The sequence below is a fragment of the Ylistrum balloti genome, unplaced genomic scaffold, assembly GCF_031769215.1.
Source record: "Ylistrum balloti isolate Yb309-2 unplaced genomic scaffold, AGI_CSIRO_Ybal_v1 Utg370226, whole genome shotgun sequence".
NCBI lineage: Eukaryota > Metazoa > Mollusca > Bivalvia > Pectinida > Pectinidae > Ylistrum > Ylistrum balloti.
The window spans coordinates 367,132-386,904 of record NW_026782188.1 but is presented as its reverse complement, the minus strand read 5'-3'; the positions used below and the strand labels follow the sequence as shown (position 1 = coordinate 386,904).

Sequence of the window (19,773 nt, the reverse complement as noted above, 5' to 3'; positions counted from 1 at the left end):
TTCCATTTGTTGAGACAAGAAGTGTGTACAGATTATGTAATGTAAAAGGTTAAAAAGACGTAGGTTGTTTTGATGTTTGTGTGTTATGGACGACTAAACATGGTAACGACAAGTGCATAACTCGCGGCACAAAAAATAAAGGCAGACATTTTCACGGAGTTTTTTTGTGTTAAGGATACAATTGTAAATGTGTTGTCTGCCATTCAGAGAGATTGTACGTGTTCTTTTTAATGTCACGTGTCTTTTAAAGCCCTTCGACCTTGCGTTTGTGTAGATTTCAAAGAAATAGTTTTATACTTGGTTTGTTGGCCAAGTCTGGGGACAAGTGTAAGAATTAAGCTGCTATGATACATGTAAACGATTATCTTGTAATCAGATAACACTGCTGTATTAAATATATTACCCAAATGATGTTATAGGTGTTTTCTTCTGCACTGATATACAGACCAAAACGTTAACGTGTTATCGTATAGTGGTATTTCTGTGTCGTGTAATATGAAAGAATGATGAAACGGATCACGGGGTTGACAAAGACCAATCGAAACTGGAGAAACTATCATCTTGGGTAACATTGTGAAGTTTCATTCTTTCGGACAGGCTGAACTCATCACTCCGGACTGGATAAACGCGTTCTCCCGAACATCCGAACTCATCCCTCTGGACAGACTAGACTTGTTCCTCAAGATCGATTGCTGTTCATTTGTCTGTTCCCTATGACTGACAATGATGTCCCAGTTTTATGTTGCTGAATGTTTCCCATGACAGACAATGTTGTCCCTGTTTAATGTTGCTGAATGTTCCCCAGGACTGACAATGTTGTCCCAATTTTATGTTGCTGAATTTTCCCCAAGACTAACAATGTTGTCTCAGTTAACTGTTCCCCAGGACTGACAATGTTGTCCCATTTTTATAGTGTTAACTGTTCCCCAGGACTGACAATGTTGTCCCATTTTTATAGTGTTAACTGTTCCCCAGGACTGACAATGTTGTCCCATTTTTATAGTGTTAACTGTTCCCCAGGACTGACAATGTTGTCCCATTTTTATAGTGTTAACTGTTCCCCAGGACTGACAATGTTGTTCCATTTTTATAGTGTTAACTGTTCCCCAGGACTGACAATGTTGTTCCATTTTTATAGTGTTAACTGTTCCCCAGGACTGACAGGACTGACAATGTTGTCCCAGTTTTATGGTGTTAACTGTTCCCCAGGACTGACAATGTTGTCCCAGTTTTGTTTCCCAGGACAATGTTGTCCAAGTTTTATGTTGCTGAATGTTCCCCAGGACTGACAATGTTGTCCTAGTTTTATGTTACTGAATGTTCCCCAGGAATGTCAATGTTGTCCCAGTTTTATGTTGCTGAATGTTCCCCAGGAATGTCAATGTTGTCCCAGTTTTATGTTGCTGAATGTTTCCCAGGACTGACAATGTTGTCCCAGTTTTATGTTGCTGAATGTTCCCCAGGACTGACAATGTTGTCCCAGTTTTATGTTGCTGAATGTTTCCCAGGACTGACAATGTTGTCCCAGTTTTATGTTGCTGAATGTTCACCAGGACTGACAATGTTGTCCCAGTTTTATGTTGCTGAATGTTTCCCAGGACTGACAATGTTGTCCCAGTTTTATGTTGCTGAATGTTTCCCATGACTGACAATGTTGTCCCAGTTTTATGTTGCTGAATGTTCCCCATGACAGAAAATATTGCCCCAATTGTAGACACGAGTGTTGTCAGCTTTAGACAAGAGAATAGACATATAAAACCAGGCACTTCCCAGTAATTTTAAACCTCTTTATAAAGAGCACGGGAAATATACTGAGAAGGACCACGAACATTTCCTGTGGAAGTGTTCGGAATGAGTCAATAGATACCGAGGGTTTGGAGAAGTAAGATGCTACTATCTGGAAAAGGAAAGTTCAAAATATGTTAAATAGAACCATAGAGCTGGATGGTGAGCTGTCCGCCTTGATTATGATGTAAAATTGATATAAACAGGTAATGTTTCAATTTGTCGTATCCTCGATTAAAATATATCTAAATATGTGTATAACTCTATAAGAGAGACGGCCTTCGTAACAAGAGAATGAGAACAATTCTTTATTTTCAAAAATGGTGGACCTGTCATATTTTTTTCTTTATATTGATTCATTATCCATTCTCCCCGTCACCTCCCCCACTTTTTTAGGAAACGTTAGAGATTATTGTAGTACCAGTTGTCATTGATTGATGCAGTTTTTCTACTACAGTATATACCTATTAATAAAAAATCGTGATTCTTACGGTATGAGTTAATGTAGTTTGTAGGCATTGTTTTAAGTTTATAAACAGTATCCCAGAAATATTAATTATAGAAATAGCTGACAATAGTAAAACAAACCAATGCATTATTGTTTTAGATCCCATTACTAACCAACGCTTATGTCAAATCGAGGTGTTTGAAGTTAATGATTTGAATCGGTAACGCTGAAAAACAAGAGTATACCACAATGTGCTCAAGGATGGTAAGTCTGCTTCAATGACACCAAAATCTCTACATTTCAAAGTCAAGCTCTTTATTCTTAAGCCAAACGGTTGAACAGAACACACACAATACACACATATGACACTTGTATAACATTCTTGAGATGACAATAAGGTTGATGACATCGAAGTAAGAGGGCATACTCAGGGTGTTATCGCGGAAGGAAATCTTCCCAGCGAGCTCATGATGTCGGGGACAATAACGGGGACATCAACAGTTGCCAGTCGGCTTTACCGATCTGCATCTATCTAAACGTTGGTCCGACAAGTCGATACCTTTCAGGGGATCGTGAGTTTTGGAGCAAGAACTCTCACAATCCTTTACATCATATGATTAAAACAAAACGATTGTACAACCTGGCGGCACCAGTAAAAAATCCTATATTGTATTAATGTTATATTTACCTTCAATATATACATTTGTAGGTAGTTTATATTGATCGGAAAACTAAATACATACAAGGTGCTAGGTGTAGGCACAGGTAGTTGCCCGGGAGTCGGGGAAAGATGGATCATTATACAATACACCAATGTAATTACACTACACAAGTATAATGTATCAGAAGCCAGCCCAGGTATAAAGGTGTGCTCATGAAAAAAAATTATATCCAACCAACAGGTGAGATACAAAGTTTTATCATGTCATTATTGACGTATATAGTATATATATTTCGCAATAATGAGAATGGATTGTTGGGTTAACGTGTAGTCAACTTTCTTCACATCGTGGTAACTCTATAACCATAGTCATATAAACCTGTTTAATGCTTCAAGTATTTTCTTGAGATGAAAGCTGAACGATCCGGTTTGTTGGTAAACATATGATCGTACAGCTAACAACCCTGTAGTTATGTCGGCCGACAGGATATTATCACGGACCTGCATGCTGTGTGCACAAATTCTAAATTTCATTGATGTGCAAATAAGAAATCTGACCTGTTCCCGAACTCTTTAACTCAATGGAGTGAAACTCTCAAGTCTATTTATATAACAAAGGGGTCTATGTCTACCCGCACAGGTAGGAATTTAATGCACACACACGTACTAATTGTAAACCATTCATGGGCTATTTAAACAAGTAGTCTTGTCGTAAAGTATTCCACACACGTTGAATGTAGGTATAAGTGACCTGTGGTATCCCCAGCTACGGCTTACTCCCCACCTGAAGATAGTAACTGAAAGATAAAGAATGTGTTACCTGGCTAGGTAAAGCACCGCGGGTCACGATATCACCGCTGTCGTTCACGCATCGTCGGTGAAGCGGCTTTCTTACTCACCACTTCAACACAATGTGTGTGTAGGTAGGGCGTGTCGCTCTCTATACACACGTCAAGTCAGAATTTCAATCTGAATTTCGAAACCTCGTCAGTCACACCTCAGAGGTTAACGTCCATCACACCGGACGAACACCTTTTTCGTTTCCTACGTGCCAGACATCTGTAGCCATGGCTAGCTGGCCAGGAATACTGCTAGCAGCAGCAACGTTAACTTTTATTGGACTGTTTTTTCAAGTGGGAGGTTTTGTTTTACCGTGGTGGTTTGTTATTGGGGACGGTGTGTATATCGGAGTGTGGTATATGCTGGACTGTAAAAGTGGGATCGCCTCTGTCCGAAACTGTTCTGTTTACAGTTACAGGGAGGCTAGTAGCATCACTGGGTACAACGCCACAACCATAGGTAAGACTGGCTGATTGGTGACACACCTTATTTATACCGGTAATAATCGGTCTGTAACAGCAACACTTCATTTCTACCTTCATTACATATATATATATATATATTATTCCATTACATTGTCAGAATCACTGAACGCTGCTGCTGACTACAACACCTGTATTCAAGACGCATTTGATGTAAACATATTACATTACGCATGCGCAACCAATTAGCAATCGATATGAACATGCCTATTTATCTTTCCGGTGCGCTATTCTCCGGAGGGAATAAACTGATTAAAACGTATCAAATGTCAACTGCTGTGTAGAACTCTTCAGGAGATTAACTCCTGTGCTTGACAACTTGATGGTTCTTCAATCACTTAAAAATACATAACCTTTCACAACAATAACACAAAACGCGCTTTCTCTCTAATGATGTTATTTCATATTTACAATAGGTGTCGATAGATACCTGATAATAATACTCATTATAAACTCCTATTTACACGCATGGCAATGGAGGATGAATGCTTGCTTAACACATGATCATTTTGTTTCGCATTATGATATAAAGTTAAAGTGCACAGTGCAGACATGTTCTGTGCATGAGAAATCAAGTTGAATGTCATCTAGTAAATTGTAACCAATGTGTTTTTTTTATTATTATTACATTCTTAACGGCCCGTCAACACATAAAAGGTCATTAGGGCATTAATCAATGTTAGAATCTAATGTGACGAATCATATTGTACAGTAAGAGTCGAGACAAATCAAACCTTGACGAAGTTAGCAATATGTTATAGGCCTTTAGCTGAGTATGAGATGTCCTACACAAATCCATGTTGTGTGAAGTATGAGATGTCCTACATCAATCCACATTGTGTGAAGTATGAGATGTCCTACATCATTCCACACTATGTGAAGTATGAGATGTCCTACATCAATCCACATTGTGTGAAGTATGAGATGTCCTACATCAATCCACATTGTGTGAAATGTGAGATATCCTACATCAATCCACATTGTGTGAAGTATGAGACGTCCTACATCAATCCACATTGTGTTAAGTATGAGATGTCATACATCATTCCACATCGTGTGAAGTATGAGATGTCCTACATCATTCCACACTATGTGAAGTATGAGATGTCCTACATCAATCCACATTGTGTGAAGTATGAGATGTCCTACATCAATCCACATTGTGTGAAATGTGAGATATCCTACATCAATCCACATTGTGTGAAGTATGAGATGTCCTACATCAATCCACATTGTGTGAAGTATGAGACGTCCTACATCAATCCACATTGTGTGAAGTATGAAACGTCCCACATTAATCCGCATTGTGTGAAGTATGAAATATCCTAAATCAATCCACATTGTGTGAAGTATGAGATGTCCTACATCATTCCACATTGTGTGAAGTATGAGATGTTCTACATAAATCTACATTGTGTGGAGTATGAGATATCCTACATCAATCCACATTGTGTGAAGTATGAAACGTCCCACATTAATCCGCATTGTGTGAAGTATGAGATGTCCTACATCAATCCACATTGTGTGAAGTATGAGATATTCTACATCAATCCACATTGTGTGAAGTATGAGATGTCCTACATCATTCCACATTGTGTGAAGTATGAGATATCCTACATCAATCTACATTGTGTGAAGTATGAGATGTCCTACATCAATCCACATTGTGTGAGGTATGAGATATCCTACATCAATCCACATTGTGTGAAGTATGAGATGTCCTACATCATTCCACATTGTGTGAAGTATGAGACGTCCTACATCATTCCACATTGTGTGAAGTATGAGATGTCCTACATCAATCCACATTGTGTGAAGTATGAGATATTCTACATCAATCCACATTGTGTGAAGTATGAAATATTCTACATCAATCCACATTGTGTGAAGTATGAGATGTCCTACATCAATCCACATTGTGTGAAGTATGAGATATTCTACATCAATCCACATTGTGTGAAGTATGAGATGTCCTACATCAATCCACATTGTGTGAAGTATGAGATGTCCTACATCAATCCACATTGTGTGAAGTATGAGATGTCCTACATCATTCCACATTGTGTGAAGTGTGAGACGTCCTACATCATTCCACATCGTGTGAAGTGTGAGACGTCCTACATCATTCCACATCGTGTGAAGTGTGAGATGTCCTACATCATTCCACATCGTGTGAAGTATGAGATGTCCTACATCATTCCACATCGTGTGAAGTGTGAGATGTCCTACATCATTCCACATCGTGTGAAGTGTGAGATGTCCTACATCATTCCACATCGTGTGAAGTGTGAGATGTCCTACATCATTCCACATCGTGTGAAGTATGAGATGTCCTACATCATTCCACATCGTGTGAAGTATGAGATGTCCTACATCATTCCACATCGTGTGAAGTATGAGACGTCCTACATCATTCCACATTGTGTGAAGTATGAAATATTCTACATCAATCCACATTGTGTGAAGTATGAGATGTCCTAAATCAATCTACATTGTGTGAAGTATGAGATGTCCTACATCATTCCTTATTGTGTGAAGTATGAGATGTCCTACATCATTCCACATTGTGTGAAGTATGAGATGTCCTACATCATTCCACATCGTGTGAAGTATGAGACGTCCTACATCATTCAACATCGTGTGAAGTGTGATTGAAGATATTGGTGTACAATGAAATATGATAACCATTTTGTTGTAACGACCGATTAATTTTGATTAATTTTATTTAATGAGATGTTGCGCAGGAGGACACCGATACGTGTCATTTAAACTGTTGAGATATACAGAAGAAAAGAGTCCGTGTCATTTAACCTGTTGAGATATACAGAGGTAAATAGTCAGTGTCATTTAACCTGTAGAGATATACAAAAGAAAATAGTCAGTGTCATTTAACCTGTAGAGATATACAGAAGAAAATAGTCCGTTTGATAGCATCAGCACGTAGTCATGGATAACTGCGAGGCTTAAATTGAAAAATTACCAACAAGGCTTGATGGTATCGACAAATATATCAGTTAGGGTCATCTAAATGTTACTGTAATAGAGGCCTTTTAACCTTGTTACGGACATATATTAAATCACGACCAAGGATAACGCAAGCGGCAGGTTAATTTAAGTCCAGTTGAGATACATAATGTATATGTCCTATTTATCTAATATGAAGTTCGGGGCTGGTGATGGTTTTCGTATTTTGTATGTGCTCATTGAAATGATATGAAGGGCCACTTGGAATATCTGTATGCCTTCTAAATTCGATATAAAGGGTAGGACATACCTGGAATTTCAGTATGCCTTCTGAATTCGATAAAAAGGGTGGGACTGGCCAGGAATCTCTGTATGACTCCTGTATATGATATGTACGACGGGACTGGGCTGGACTCTATGTATGCCCCCTGTATATGATATGTAGGACGGGACTGGCCAGGAATTTATGTATGCCCCCTGTATATGATATGTAGGACGGGACTGGGCTGGACTCTATGTATGGCCCCTGTATATGATATGTAGGACGGGACTGGCCAGGAATCTCGGTATGGGGCTTGTATATGATATGTAGGACGGGACTGGGCTGGACTCTATGTATGCCCCCTGTACATGATATGTAGGACGGGACTGGCCAGGAATCTCTGTATGGGGCTTGTATATGATATGTAGGACGGGACTGGCCAGGAATTTATGTATGCCCCCCTGTACATGATATGTAGGACGGGACTGGGCTGGACTCTATGTATGCCCCCTGTACATGATATGTAGGACGGGACTGGCCAGGAATGTCTATATGCCTCCTTTATGTGATATGTAGGTAGATATGGAGTATGTTGATATAATTTAAACACGTAGTTACACTCTATGATGTACGGTGTTAGGAGTTCGTCAAACATTGTATATCTTGGCTGAAATAAGATGGCCTCTCTTAGTGTCCGATAAGAGGATTGGTACCAGGGTCAATATTGATTCATGTTTGGTGAACCGTATACATAGGTTCCAAAGCGTCACTTTCCTAAACTCCGAAGGAGACGGACACGCCTTCCTTCCTTTATGTTTACATTTTCACCAGTAGATCACGGTTTGTGGGAGCAGGTCTCCACATGTATATTTGGAATGTCGATATCACGTCTTTGTGATGTGCATTTTCACGAAAAATCTACATTGACTAAACAAGTGTAACAACACGACTGCCATCTGTAAAGAGATCTATTCATTATATTTACAGAAAGTCAGTCAACCCTATATCACTACTAGAAATCTTTCCTTGATACACCAGTTTTGCATCGAGACTAGAATATCGACAGTTCATTTCATGCTGTTTAATGGAAACCGTACACGAAGATATTTACTTCTGTAATTTACATGATGTACAAATCGACAAATAAATGGAGAAAACACCTATCTTAATTGTTCATAAGTGTTGTTATGTTGTTAGTAAAACTTTATACATGGGTTAATTGGTATTAAATACTCAAATAACAGCATCCTAGTTCTACTGTTTCTGTGTTATCATGGCTGAGTTCTACTGTTTCTGTGTTATCATGTCTGAGTTCTACTGTTTCTGTGTTATCATGTCTGAGTTCTACTGTTTCTGTGTTATCATGTCTGAGTTCTACTGTTTCTGTGTTATCATGTCTGAGTTCTACTGTTTCTGTGTTATCATGTCTGAGTTCTACTGTTTCTGTGTTATCATGTCTGAGTTCTACTGTTTCTGTGTTATCATGTCTGAGTTCTACTGTTTCTGTGTTATCATGTCTGAGTTCTACTGTTTCTGTGTTATCATGTCTGAGTTCTACTGTTTCTGTGTTATCATGTCTGAGTTCTACTGTTTCTGTGTTATCATGTCTGAGTTCTACTGTTTCTGTGTTATCATGTCTGAGTTCTACTGTTTCTGTGTTATCATGTCTGAGTTCTACTGTTTCTGTGTTATCATGTCTGAGTTCTACTGTTTCTGTGTTATCATGTCTGAGTTCTACTGTTTCTGTGTTATCATGTCTGAGTTCTACTGTTTCTGTGTTATCATGTCTGAGTTCTACTGTTTCTGTGTTATCATGTCTGAGTTCTACTGTTTCTGTGTTATTATGTCTGAGTTCTACTGTTTCTGTGTTATCATGTCTGAGTTCTACTGTTTCTGTGTTATCATGTCTGAATTCTACTGTTTCTGTGTTATCATGTCTGAGTTCTACTGTTTCTGTGTTATCATGTCTGAGTTCTACTGTTTCTGTGTTATCATGTCTGAGTTCTACTGTTTCTGTGTTATCATGTCTGAGTTCTACTGTTTCTGTGTTATCATGTCTGAGTTCTACTGTTTCTGTGTTATCATGTCTGAGTTCTACTGTTTCTGTGTTATCATGTCTGAGTTCTACTGTTTCTGTGTTATCATGTCTGAGTTCTACTGTTTCTGTGTTATCATGTCTGAGTTCTACTGTTTCTGTGTTATCATGTCTGAGTTCTACTGTTTCTGTGTTACAATGTCCTAGTTCTACTGTTTCTGTGTTATCATGTCTGAGTTCTACTGTTTCTGTGTTATCATGTCTGAGTTCTACTGTTTCTGTGTTATCATGTCTGAGTTCTACTGTTTCTGTGTTATCATGTCTGAGTTCTACTGTTTCTGTGTTATCATGTCTGAGTTCTACTGTTTCTGTGTTATCATGTCTGAGTTCTACTGTTTCTGTGTTATCATGTCTGAGTTCTACTGTTTGTGTGTAACAATGTCTGCGTTCTACTGTTTGTGTGTTATCATGTCTGAGTTCTACTGTTTCTGTGTTATCATGTCTGAGTTCTACTGTTTCTGTGTTATCATGTCTGAGTTCTACTGTTTCTGTGTTACAATGTCTGAGTTCTACTGTTTCTGTGTTATCATGTCTGAGTTCTACTGTTTCTGTGTTATCATGTCTGAGTTCTACTGTTTCTGTGTTATCATGTCTGAGTTCTACTGTTTCTGTGTTATCATGTCTGAGTTCTACTGTTTCTGTGTTATCATGTCTGAGTTCTACTGTTTCTGTGTTATCATGTCTGAGTTCTACTGTTTCTGTGTTATCATGTCTGAGTTCTACTGTTTCTGTGTTATCATGTCTGAGTTCTACTGTTTCTGTGTTATCATGTCTGAGTTCTACTGTTTCTGTGTTATCATGTCTGAGTTCTACTGTTTCTGTGTTATCATGTCTGAATTCTACTGTTTCTGTGTTACAATGTCTGGGTGTTACAATTTCTGTGTTACAATGTCTGAGTTCTACTGTTTGTGTGTAACAATGTGAGTTCTACTGTTTGTGTGTTACAATGTCTGAGTTCTACTGTTTCTGTGTTATCATGTCTGAGTTCTACTGTTTCTGTGTTACAATGTCTGAGTTCTACTGTTTCTGTGTTACAATGTCTGAGTTCTACTGTTTCTGTGTTATCATGTCTGAGTTCTACTGTTTCTGTGTTATCATGTCTGAGTTCTACTGTTTCTGTGTTATCATGTCTGAGTTCTACTGTTTCTGTGTTATCATGTCTGAATTCTACTGTTTCTGTGTTATCATGTCTGAATTCTACTGTTTCTGTGTTACAATGTCTGGGTGTTACAATTTCTGTGTTACAATGTCTGAGTTCTACTATTTCTGTGTTACAATGTCTGAGTTCTACTGTTTGTGTGTAACAATGTGAGTTCTACTGTTTGTGTGTTACAATGTCTGAGTTCTACTGTTTCTGTGTTATCATGGCTGAGTTCTACTGTTTCTGTGTTACAATGTCTGAGTTCTACTGTTTCTGTGTTATCATGTTTGAGTTCTACTGTTTCTGTGTTACAATGTCTGAGTTCTACTGTTTCTGTGTTATCATGTCTGAGTTCTACTGTTTCTGTGTTACAATGTCTGAGTTCTACTGTTTCTGTGTTATCATGATTCTGTGTTATCATGTCTGAGTTCTACTGTTTCTGTGTTATCATGTCTGAGTTCTACTGTTTCTGTGTTATGATGTCTGAGTTCTACTGTTTCTGTGTTATTATGTCTGAGTTCTACTGTTTCTGTGTTATCATGTCCGAGTTCTACTATTTCTGTGCTGCAATGTCTGAGTTCTACTGTTTCTGTGTTATCATGTTTGAGTTCTACTGTTTCTGTGTTACAATGTCTGAGTTCTACTGTTTCTGTGTTATCATGTTTGAGTTCTACTGTTTCTGTGTTATCATGTCTGAGTTCTACTGTTTCTGTGTTATCATGTCTGAGTTCTACTGTTTCTGTGTTACAATGTGTGAGTTCTACTGTTTCTGTGTTACAATGTCTGAGTTCTACTGTTTCTGTGTTATCATGATTTTGTGTTATCATGTCTGAGTTCTACTGTTTCTGTGTTATGATGTCTGAGTTCTACTGTTTCTGTGTTACAGTGTCTGAGTTCTACTGTTTCTGTGTTATCATGTCCGAGTTCTACTATTTCTGTACTGCAATGTCTGTGTTCTACTATTTCTGTGCTGCAATGTCTGTGTTCTACTATTTCTGTGCTACAATGTCTAATTGTTTTGTTTCTGTATTACAGTGACCCAGAGCTACTTTACAGGCCTACAGGTGTGTACTACAGTGGCCTTAGGACTTATCTTGTTCGTAACACTGGGGTTTATCTGCGGAGGATGTGAAAACTGCAAGGCCAAGGCTGGCTATGTCTGGGGCAGCATTTTCCTTTTCATCTCAGGTATATCGGACTTTTCTTTGAATCAATTAAAAACGTTGTCAGATAATCGTTATTGCATAAGGATAGATTAATATTTTTACAGGTAAATCCTGACAGTGTGAAGGTAAATCAACAACGTTGTTAGGTAAATTGTTATTGTCTTAGGATAGATAACAGCGTGGTCAGGTAAATTGTTATTGTCTTTTGATAGATAACAGCGATATCAGGTAAATTGTTATTGTCTTAGGATAGATAACAGCGATGTCAGGTAAATTGTTATTGTCTTTTGATAGATAACAGCATGTCAGGTTAATTGTTATTGTCTTAGGATAGATAACAGCATGTCAGGTAAATTGTTATTGTCTTAGGATAGATAACAGCGTGGTCAGGTAAATTGTTATTGTCTTAGGATAGATAACAGCATGTCAGGTAAATTGTTATTGTCTTAGGATAGATAACAGCGTGTCAGGTAAATTGTTATTGTCTTAGGATAGATAACAGCGTGGTCAGGTAAATTGTTATTGTCTTAGGATAGATAACAGCGATGTCAGGTAAATTGTTATTGTCTTAGGATAGATAACAGCGTGGTCAGGTAAATTGTTATTGTCTTAGGATAGATAACAGCGTGGTCAGGTAAATTGTTATTGTCTTTTGATAGATAACAGCGATATCAGGTAAATTGTTATTGTCTTAGGATAGATAACAGCATGTCAGGTAAATTGTTATTGTCTTAGGATAGATAACAGCGTGGTCAGGTAAATTGTTATTGTCTTAGGATAGATAACAGCATGTCAGGTAAATTGTTATTGTCTTAGGATAGATAACAGCGTGGTCAGGTAAATTGTTATTGTCTTAGGATAGATAACAGCGTGGTCAGGTAAATTGTTATTGTCTTAGGATAGATAACAGCGTGGTCAGGTAAATTGTTATTGTCTTAGGATAGATAACAGCGTGGTCAGGTAAATTGTTATTGTCTTTTGATAGATAACAGCGATATCAGGTAAATTGTTATTGTCTTAGGATAGATAACAGCATGTCAGGTAAATTGTTATTGTCTTAGGATAGATAACAGCGTGGTCAGGTAAATTGTTATTGTCTTAGGATAGATAACAGCATGTCAGGTAAATTGTTATTGTCTTAGGATAGATAACAGCGTGGTCAGGTAAATTGTTATTGTCTTTTGATAGATAACAGCGTGGTCAGGTAAATTGTTATTGTCTTAGGATAGATAACAGCGATGTCAGGTTAATTGTTATTGTCTTAGGAGAGATAACAGCGTGGTCAGGTAAATTGTTATTGTCTTTTGATAGATAACAGCGATGTCAGGTAAATTGTTATTGTCTTTTGATAGATAACAGCGATATCAGGTAAATTGTTATTGTCTTAGGATAGATAACAGCGATGTCAGGTAAATTGTTATTGTCTTTTGATAGATAACAGCGATATCAGGTAAATTGTTATTGTCTTAGGATAGATAACAGCGATGTCAGGTAAATTGTTGTTGTCTTAGGATAGATAACAGCGATGTCAGGTAAATTGTTATTGTCTTTTGATAGATAACAGCGATATCAGGTAAATTGTTATTGTCTTTTGATAGATAACAGCGATATCAGGTAAATTGTTATTGTCTTAGGATAGATAACAGCATGTCAGGTAAATTGTTATTGTCTTAGGAGAGATAACAGCGATGTCAGGTAAATTGTTATTGTCTTAGGATAGATAACAGCGATGTCAGGTAAATTACTTGTGATATCATAATATGTTGAATGACTTTACGTCATGAATTGAAAATGGCATTCGTTTGATTTCGTCCTCCATTTTTGATTTCGTCATCCACATTTGATTTCGTCCTCCACATTTGATTTCGTCCTCCACGTTTGATTTCGTCCTCCACATTTGATTTCAACCTCCATGTTTGATTTCGTCCTCCATTTTTGATTTCGTCATCCACGTTTGATTTCATCCTCCACGTTTGATTTCGTCTTCCACATTTGATTCCGTCCTCCACGTTTTATTCCGTATTCCACACTTGATTTCGTCATCCACGTTTGATTTCAACCTCCACATTTGATTCCGTATTCCACATTTGATTTCATCCTCCACATTTGATTTCGTCCTCCACGTTTGATTTCGTCCTTCATATTTGATTTCATCCTCCACGTTTGATTTCGTCTTCCACATTTGATTTCGATCTCCATATTTGATTTCGTTCTTCACATTTGATTTCGTCCTCCACATTTGATTTCGTCCTCCACGTTTGATTTCGTCCTCCACGTTTGATTTCGTCATCCACATTTGATTTCGTTCTTCACATTTGATTTCGTCTTCCACGTTTGATTTCGTCCTCCACATTTGATTTCGTTCACCACGTTTGATTTCGTCCTCCTCGTTTGATTTCGTCGTTTGATTTCGTCCTCCCTGTTTGATTTCGGCCTCAACTTTTGATTTCTTCCTCAACGTTTGAGTTCAACCTTAACGTTAAATTTCGTTCTCCACGTTTGATTTTGTCCTCCACATTTGATTTCGTCATCCACGTTTGATTTCGTTCACCACGTTTGATTTCGTCCTCCTCGTTTGATTTCGTCGTTTGATTTCGTCCTCCCTGTTTGATTTCGTCCTCCACGTTTGATTTCAACCTCCACGTTTGATTTCGTCATCCACGTTTGATTTCGTCCTCCTCGTTTGATTCCGTATTCAACATTTGATTTCGTCCTCCACCTTTGATTTCGTCCTCCACGTTTGATTTCGTTCTCCACATTTGATTTCGTTCTCCATATTTGATTTCGTCCTCCATATTTGATTTCGTTCTCCACGTTTGATTTCGTCTTCCACATTTGATTTCATCCTCCACGTTTGATTTCGTCTTCCACATTTGATTCCGTCTTCCACATTTGATTTCGTTCTCCACGTTTGATTTCGTCCTCCACATTTGATTTCGTCTTCCACATTTGATTTCGTCCTCCACATTTGATTTCGTCCTCCACATTTGCTGTCGTTCTCCATATTTGATTTCGTCCTCCATATTTGATTTCCTCCTCCATATTTGATTTCGTCCTCCACGTTTGATTTCGTCCTTCATATTTGATTTCATCCTTCACGTTTGATTTCGTCTTCCACATTTGATTCCGTCCTCCATGTTTGATTTCGTCCTCCCTGTTTGATTTCGTCCTCCACATTTGATTTCGTCCTCCACGTTTGATTTCGTTCTCCACGTTTGATTTCGTCCTCCACATTTGATTTCGTCCTCCACATTTGATTTCTTCCTCCACGTTTGATTTCGTCTTCCACATTTGATTTCGTCCTCCACGTTTGATTTCGTCCTTCACATTTGATTTCGTTCTTCACATTTGATTTTGTCCTCCACATTTGATTTCGTCCTCCACGTTTGATTTCGTCCTCCACGTTTGATTTCGTCCTCCACGTTTGATTTCGTCCTCCACATTTGATTTCGTTCTTCACATTTGATTTCGTCTTCCACGTTTGATTTCGTCCTCCACATTTGATTTCGTCATCCACGTTTGATTTCGTCCTCCACGTTTGATTTCTTCCTCAACGTTTGAGTTCAACCTTAACGTTAAATTTCGTTCTCCACGTTTGATTTTGTCCTCCACATTTGATTTCGTCATCCATATTTGATTTCGTCCTCCACATTTGATTTCTTCCTCCACGTTTGATTTCGTCCTCCACGTTTGATTTCGTCCTCCACATTTGATTTCGTCCCCACGTTTGATTTCCTCCTCCACATTTGATTTCTTCCTCCACGTTTGATTTCGTCTTCCACATTTGATTTCGTCCTCCACGTTTGATTTCGTCCTTCACATTTGATTTCGTCCTCCACATTTGATTTCGTTCTCCACATTTGATTTCGTTCTCCACGTTTGATTTCGTCCTCCACGTTTGATTTCGTCCTCCACGTTTGATTTCGTCCTCCACGTTTGATTTCGTCTTCCACGTTTGATTTCGTCCTCCACGTTTGATTTCGTCCTCCACGTTTGATTTCGTCCTCCACATTTGATTTCAACCTCCATGTTTGATTTCGTCCTCCATTTTTGATTTCGTCATCCACGTTTGATTTCATCCTCCACGTTTGATTTCTTCCTCAACGTTTGAGTTCAACCTTAACGTTAAATTTCGTTCTCCACGTTTGATTTTGTCCTCCACATTTGATTTCGTCATCCATATTTGATTTCGTCCTCCACATTTGATTTCTTCCTCCACGTTTGATTTCGTCCTCCACGTTTGATTTCGTCTTCTACGTTTGATTTCTTTCTCCACGTTTGATTTCGTCCTCCACATTTGATTTCGTCCCCACGTTTGATTTCCTCCTCCACATTTGATTTCTTCCTCCACGTTTGATTTCGTCCTCCACGTTTGATTTCGTCCTTCACATTTGATTTCGTCCTCCGCATTTGATTTCGTCCTCCACATTTGATTTCGTCCTTACTATTGAAATTAAAACAAAAAAGAAACAACTCTCAGAATATATTTCTGAATTTTGTGATTTAAAGTACCTGACAGTTATTTTTATTTCAAGTTAATTTTTGTTAATTTGGGTAATCGATGATGATGATGATGATGATGATGATGATGATGATGATGATGATGATGATGATGATGATGATGATGATGATGATGATGATAGTGATATTTTTTGTTTCAGGATTACTGCTTTTAATCACCCTTGGCCTGTTCTCCTGGATATATGTAGACACCCTTACAAATCTACCAAACTACCACTTGGATGGCCGCTCGTTTCCATGGGGAGTGGTGTCTAGTGGCATCGGATCTTTGTTTGCTTTGCTCGCAGGCATTGTGTTAGCTGTATTGTTGTGTCGATGGGAATATCACATGTATGATGATTATGACGACGATGATTATTATGACCGTGGACATCGGCATGTACCTATGTCACAAATTGACCACAAACGTGGTTACGACAGAACCGGTTATCAAAATCATGCGTATCCGACGTCTGGGAGCACATACGAAAAACCACCACCCCAAACCTATTACTACGGCAGCTCACAACGGGCCAGTCATCACAGTGGTAACCAAGCGCCACAGTATGTTCAGGCAGCCAGTCCCTACCGTCAGACAGCCAACATGTACAGGCCTATAGCGGCCTCGACGAGACGGGACCGCTACTGAACTATACTGACTAAATAATGATAACCGTAACTTCACAGACAACTTCCACTTATCCCACATCTAAGTTAGTGACAATTCCTGTGCTGGGAATACTTAGTCCACAGGTGTATTTTTCCACTATGGGAAATACGTAGGTCAAAGGTCATACGTATGTACACCAGCCTTGTTTCCTTCATGTCTATTCCTTACATTGTAAGGAATATTTAGATCACAGATATTTCCTTAAACTGTGGCGAATATGGTGGCCACGAATGTTTCCTAATATTGTGTGGAATACGGAAGCCAGATATTTCATTACATTGTAGGGTATAAGTAGACCACATGTGTTACCTTACGCTGTGAGGAATACGTATGCCAAAGATATTTCCTCACATTGTAGAGAATATGTAGCCCACAGATACAGCACTACCGTACACTGTGGGGAATACGTAGCCTAAGTTACTGTACTACTTTATACTGTGGGGAATACGTAGCCTACAGATACAGTACTCGTTATACTGTGGGGAATACGTAGCCTACAGATACATTACTACGTTATACTGTGGGGAATACGTAGCCTACAGATACAGTACGACGTTATACTGTGGAGAATACGTAGCCTACAGATACAGTACGACGTTATACTGTGGAGAATACGTAGCCTACAGATACAATACGACGTTATAATGTGAAGAATACGTAGCCTATAGATACAGTACTACGTTATACTGTGGGGAATACGTAGCCTACAGATACTGTACTACGTTATACTGTGGGGAATACGTAGCCTACAGATACAGTACTACCTTATACTGTGGGGAATACGTAGCCTACAGATACAGTACTTCTTTATACTGTGGGGAATACGTAGCCTACAGATACAGTACGACGTTATACTGTGGGGAATACGTAGCCTACAGATACAGTACTTCTTTATACTGTGGGGAATACGTAGCCTACAGATACAGTACGACGTTATACTGTGGGGAATACGTAGCCTACAAATACAGTACTACTTTATACTGTGGAGAATACGTAGCCTACAGATACAGTACTTCTTTATACTGTGGGGAATACGTAGCCTACATATACATTACTACGTTATACTGTGGGGAATACGTAGCCTACAGATACAGTACTACGTTATACTGTGGAGAATACGTAGCCTACAGATACAGTACTACGTTATACTGTGGGTAATACGTAGCCTACAGATACAGTACTACGTTATACTGTGGAGAATACGTAGCCTACAGATACAGTACGACGTTATACTGTGGGAAATACGTAGCCTACAGATACAGTACTACGTTATACTGTGGAGAATACGTAGCCTACAGATACAGTGCGACGTTATACTGTGGGGAATACGTAGCCTACAGATACTGTACTACTTTATACTTTGGGGAATACGTAGCCTACAGATACAGCACGACGTTATACTGTGGGTAATACGTAGCCTACAGATACAGTACTACCTTATACTGTGGGGAATACGTAGCCTACAGATAAAGTACTACGTTATTTTGTGAGGAATACGTAGGTCAGAGCTATTCAGATACAATAGTCATTCAACTCCATACATCGATAACCCGTCTCTTGTACATATAACACACCATGTTACTGTATACATGTGTAAACCTTTCAAATGTATTTCAATATGCAGCATTACGATTTTTAATAGTATATTTTTATCATTGAGACTTGTATTAAAATCACCATTTCCTTGTATATATTATACTTTGGTCTTATTGTAGTTGACCTGATGTTCCGAGTCTGTTTTAATTTCTTCATTTAAACCAAACAAAGACATGAAAAACAAAAATACAAAACTAGATTGGATCATTGAAGAGTTTTTAAACGCCAAAGATGTCGTGATAAATAATTGGCAAAGTAGATAAACCACAAGTTCAGAAACACCTTGTATTATGGGAAATAATCACCATTATCAGAGGGATGTTAGGCCATTTAATACACGGCCTAACACAATAATACAATGTTCATGTGTAAAAAAAGTCCTAAGGGAACGATCACTACTTATACTACAATGCCGACACCCACCATTTAAAAGTTCACATTCTCAAAATTAGAATAAGTTAGTGACAAATGAGCGAATTATATCAACATATTGTACAGCCGAAAAATCAAAGACCACTATAAAACCAGTCATCCCTCAAATCTCTATACAGTAAGTTTTCGTCAGTAGTCGATCTCTATCGTGGGAAACCTGAAAATATTGGGAACGATTTTTTAATCTTTGCGAAATGTTAATATCCTAGGTGGAGTAGGTTACCGACAAGAAATGGAAAATTCACAATAGTTAAATTGCAGTCGTTGGTCCTATCTTAAAACGTGACGTGAAGAGTTCCTGTCGAGATCGTTGAGATGGGTAGAACAATGTGTAGGAAGTATCCTTACTCACAAGATCGGCTTTGTTTCTCTAATGACAGAAATTGGTGCACAAACAACAATGCCTTACTCAACGTATAACTCGCACACAAAAATGTTTTTTTTCCCGTGTAGTAATCGCCTGTATTAGCACATGATTATTTGTCCGTGGTTACATTGTCCTATCCAAGGCACTTCACATCTCTAAAACAAATCGGTGGCATTAACAGTTAATCCAATGTAGGATTTCTCACGTCATTACACAACTTGAGCAATCTCATTCCAGCGCTGTCCATTACATGACACAAAACTACCAACAGTAAAAATACTTCAAAAACAATGACAAAGAACCAATATTTCCCCGGCATTCCTGCTAGATTACCATTGAACTAGTCTAACTTGTTTCAACTCTA

The 19,773-nt window shown here is 38.4% G+C and overlaps 1 protein-coding gene across 1 annotated transcript; it reads left to right on the top strand.

The window, feature by feature from the left end:
- The first annotated feature begins 3,961 nt into the window (after positions 1-3,961).
- Positions 3,962-16,993, top strand: LOC132551884 (uncharacterized). Its single transcript, XM_060216028.1, has 3 exons — positions 3,962-4,193; positions 11,714-11,866; positions 16,506-16,993. Exons 1-3 carry the CDS (start codon positions 3,962-3,964, stop codon positions 16,991-16,993), a joined length of 873 nt encoding a protein of 290 aa, XP_060072011.1.
- Positions 16,994-19,773: the final 2,780 nt, after the last annotated feature.

Coding starts and splice junctions, on each gene's coding strand:
- LOC132551884 (XM_060216028.1), top strand. CDS start 3,962: ATGGCTAGCTGGCCAGGAATACTGCTAGCAGCAGCAACGTTAACTTTT. Junction 4,194..11,713: donor GTACAACGCCACAACCATAG/GTAAGACTGGCT, acceptor TCTGTATTACAG/TGACCCAGAGCTACTTTACA. Junction 11,867..16,505: donor CATTTTCCTTTTCATCTCAG/GTATATCGGACT, acceptor TTTTTGTTTCAG/GATTACTGCTTTTAATCACC.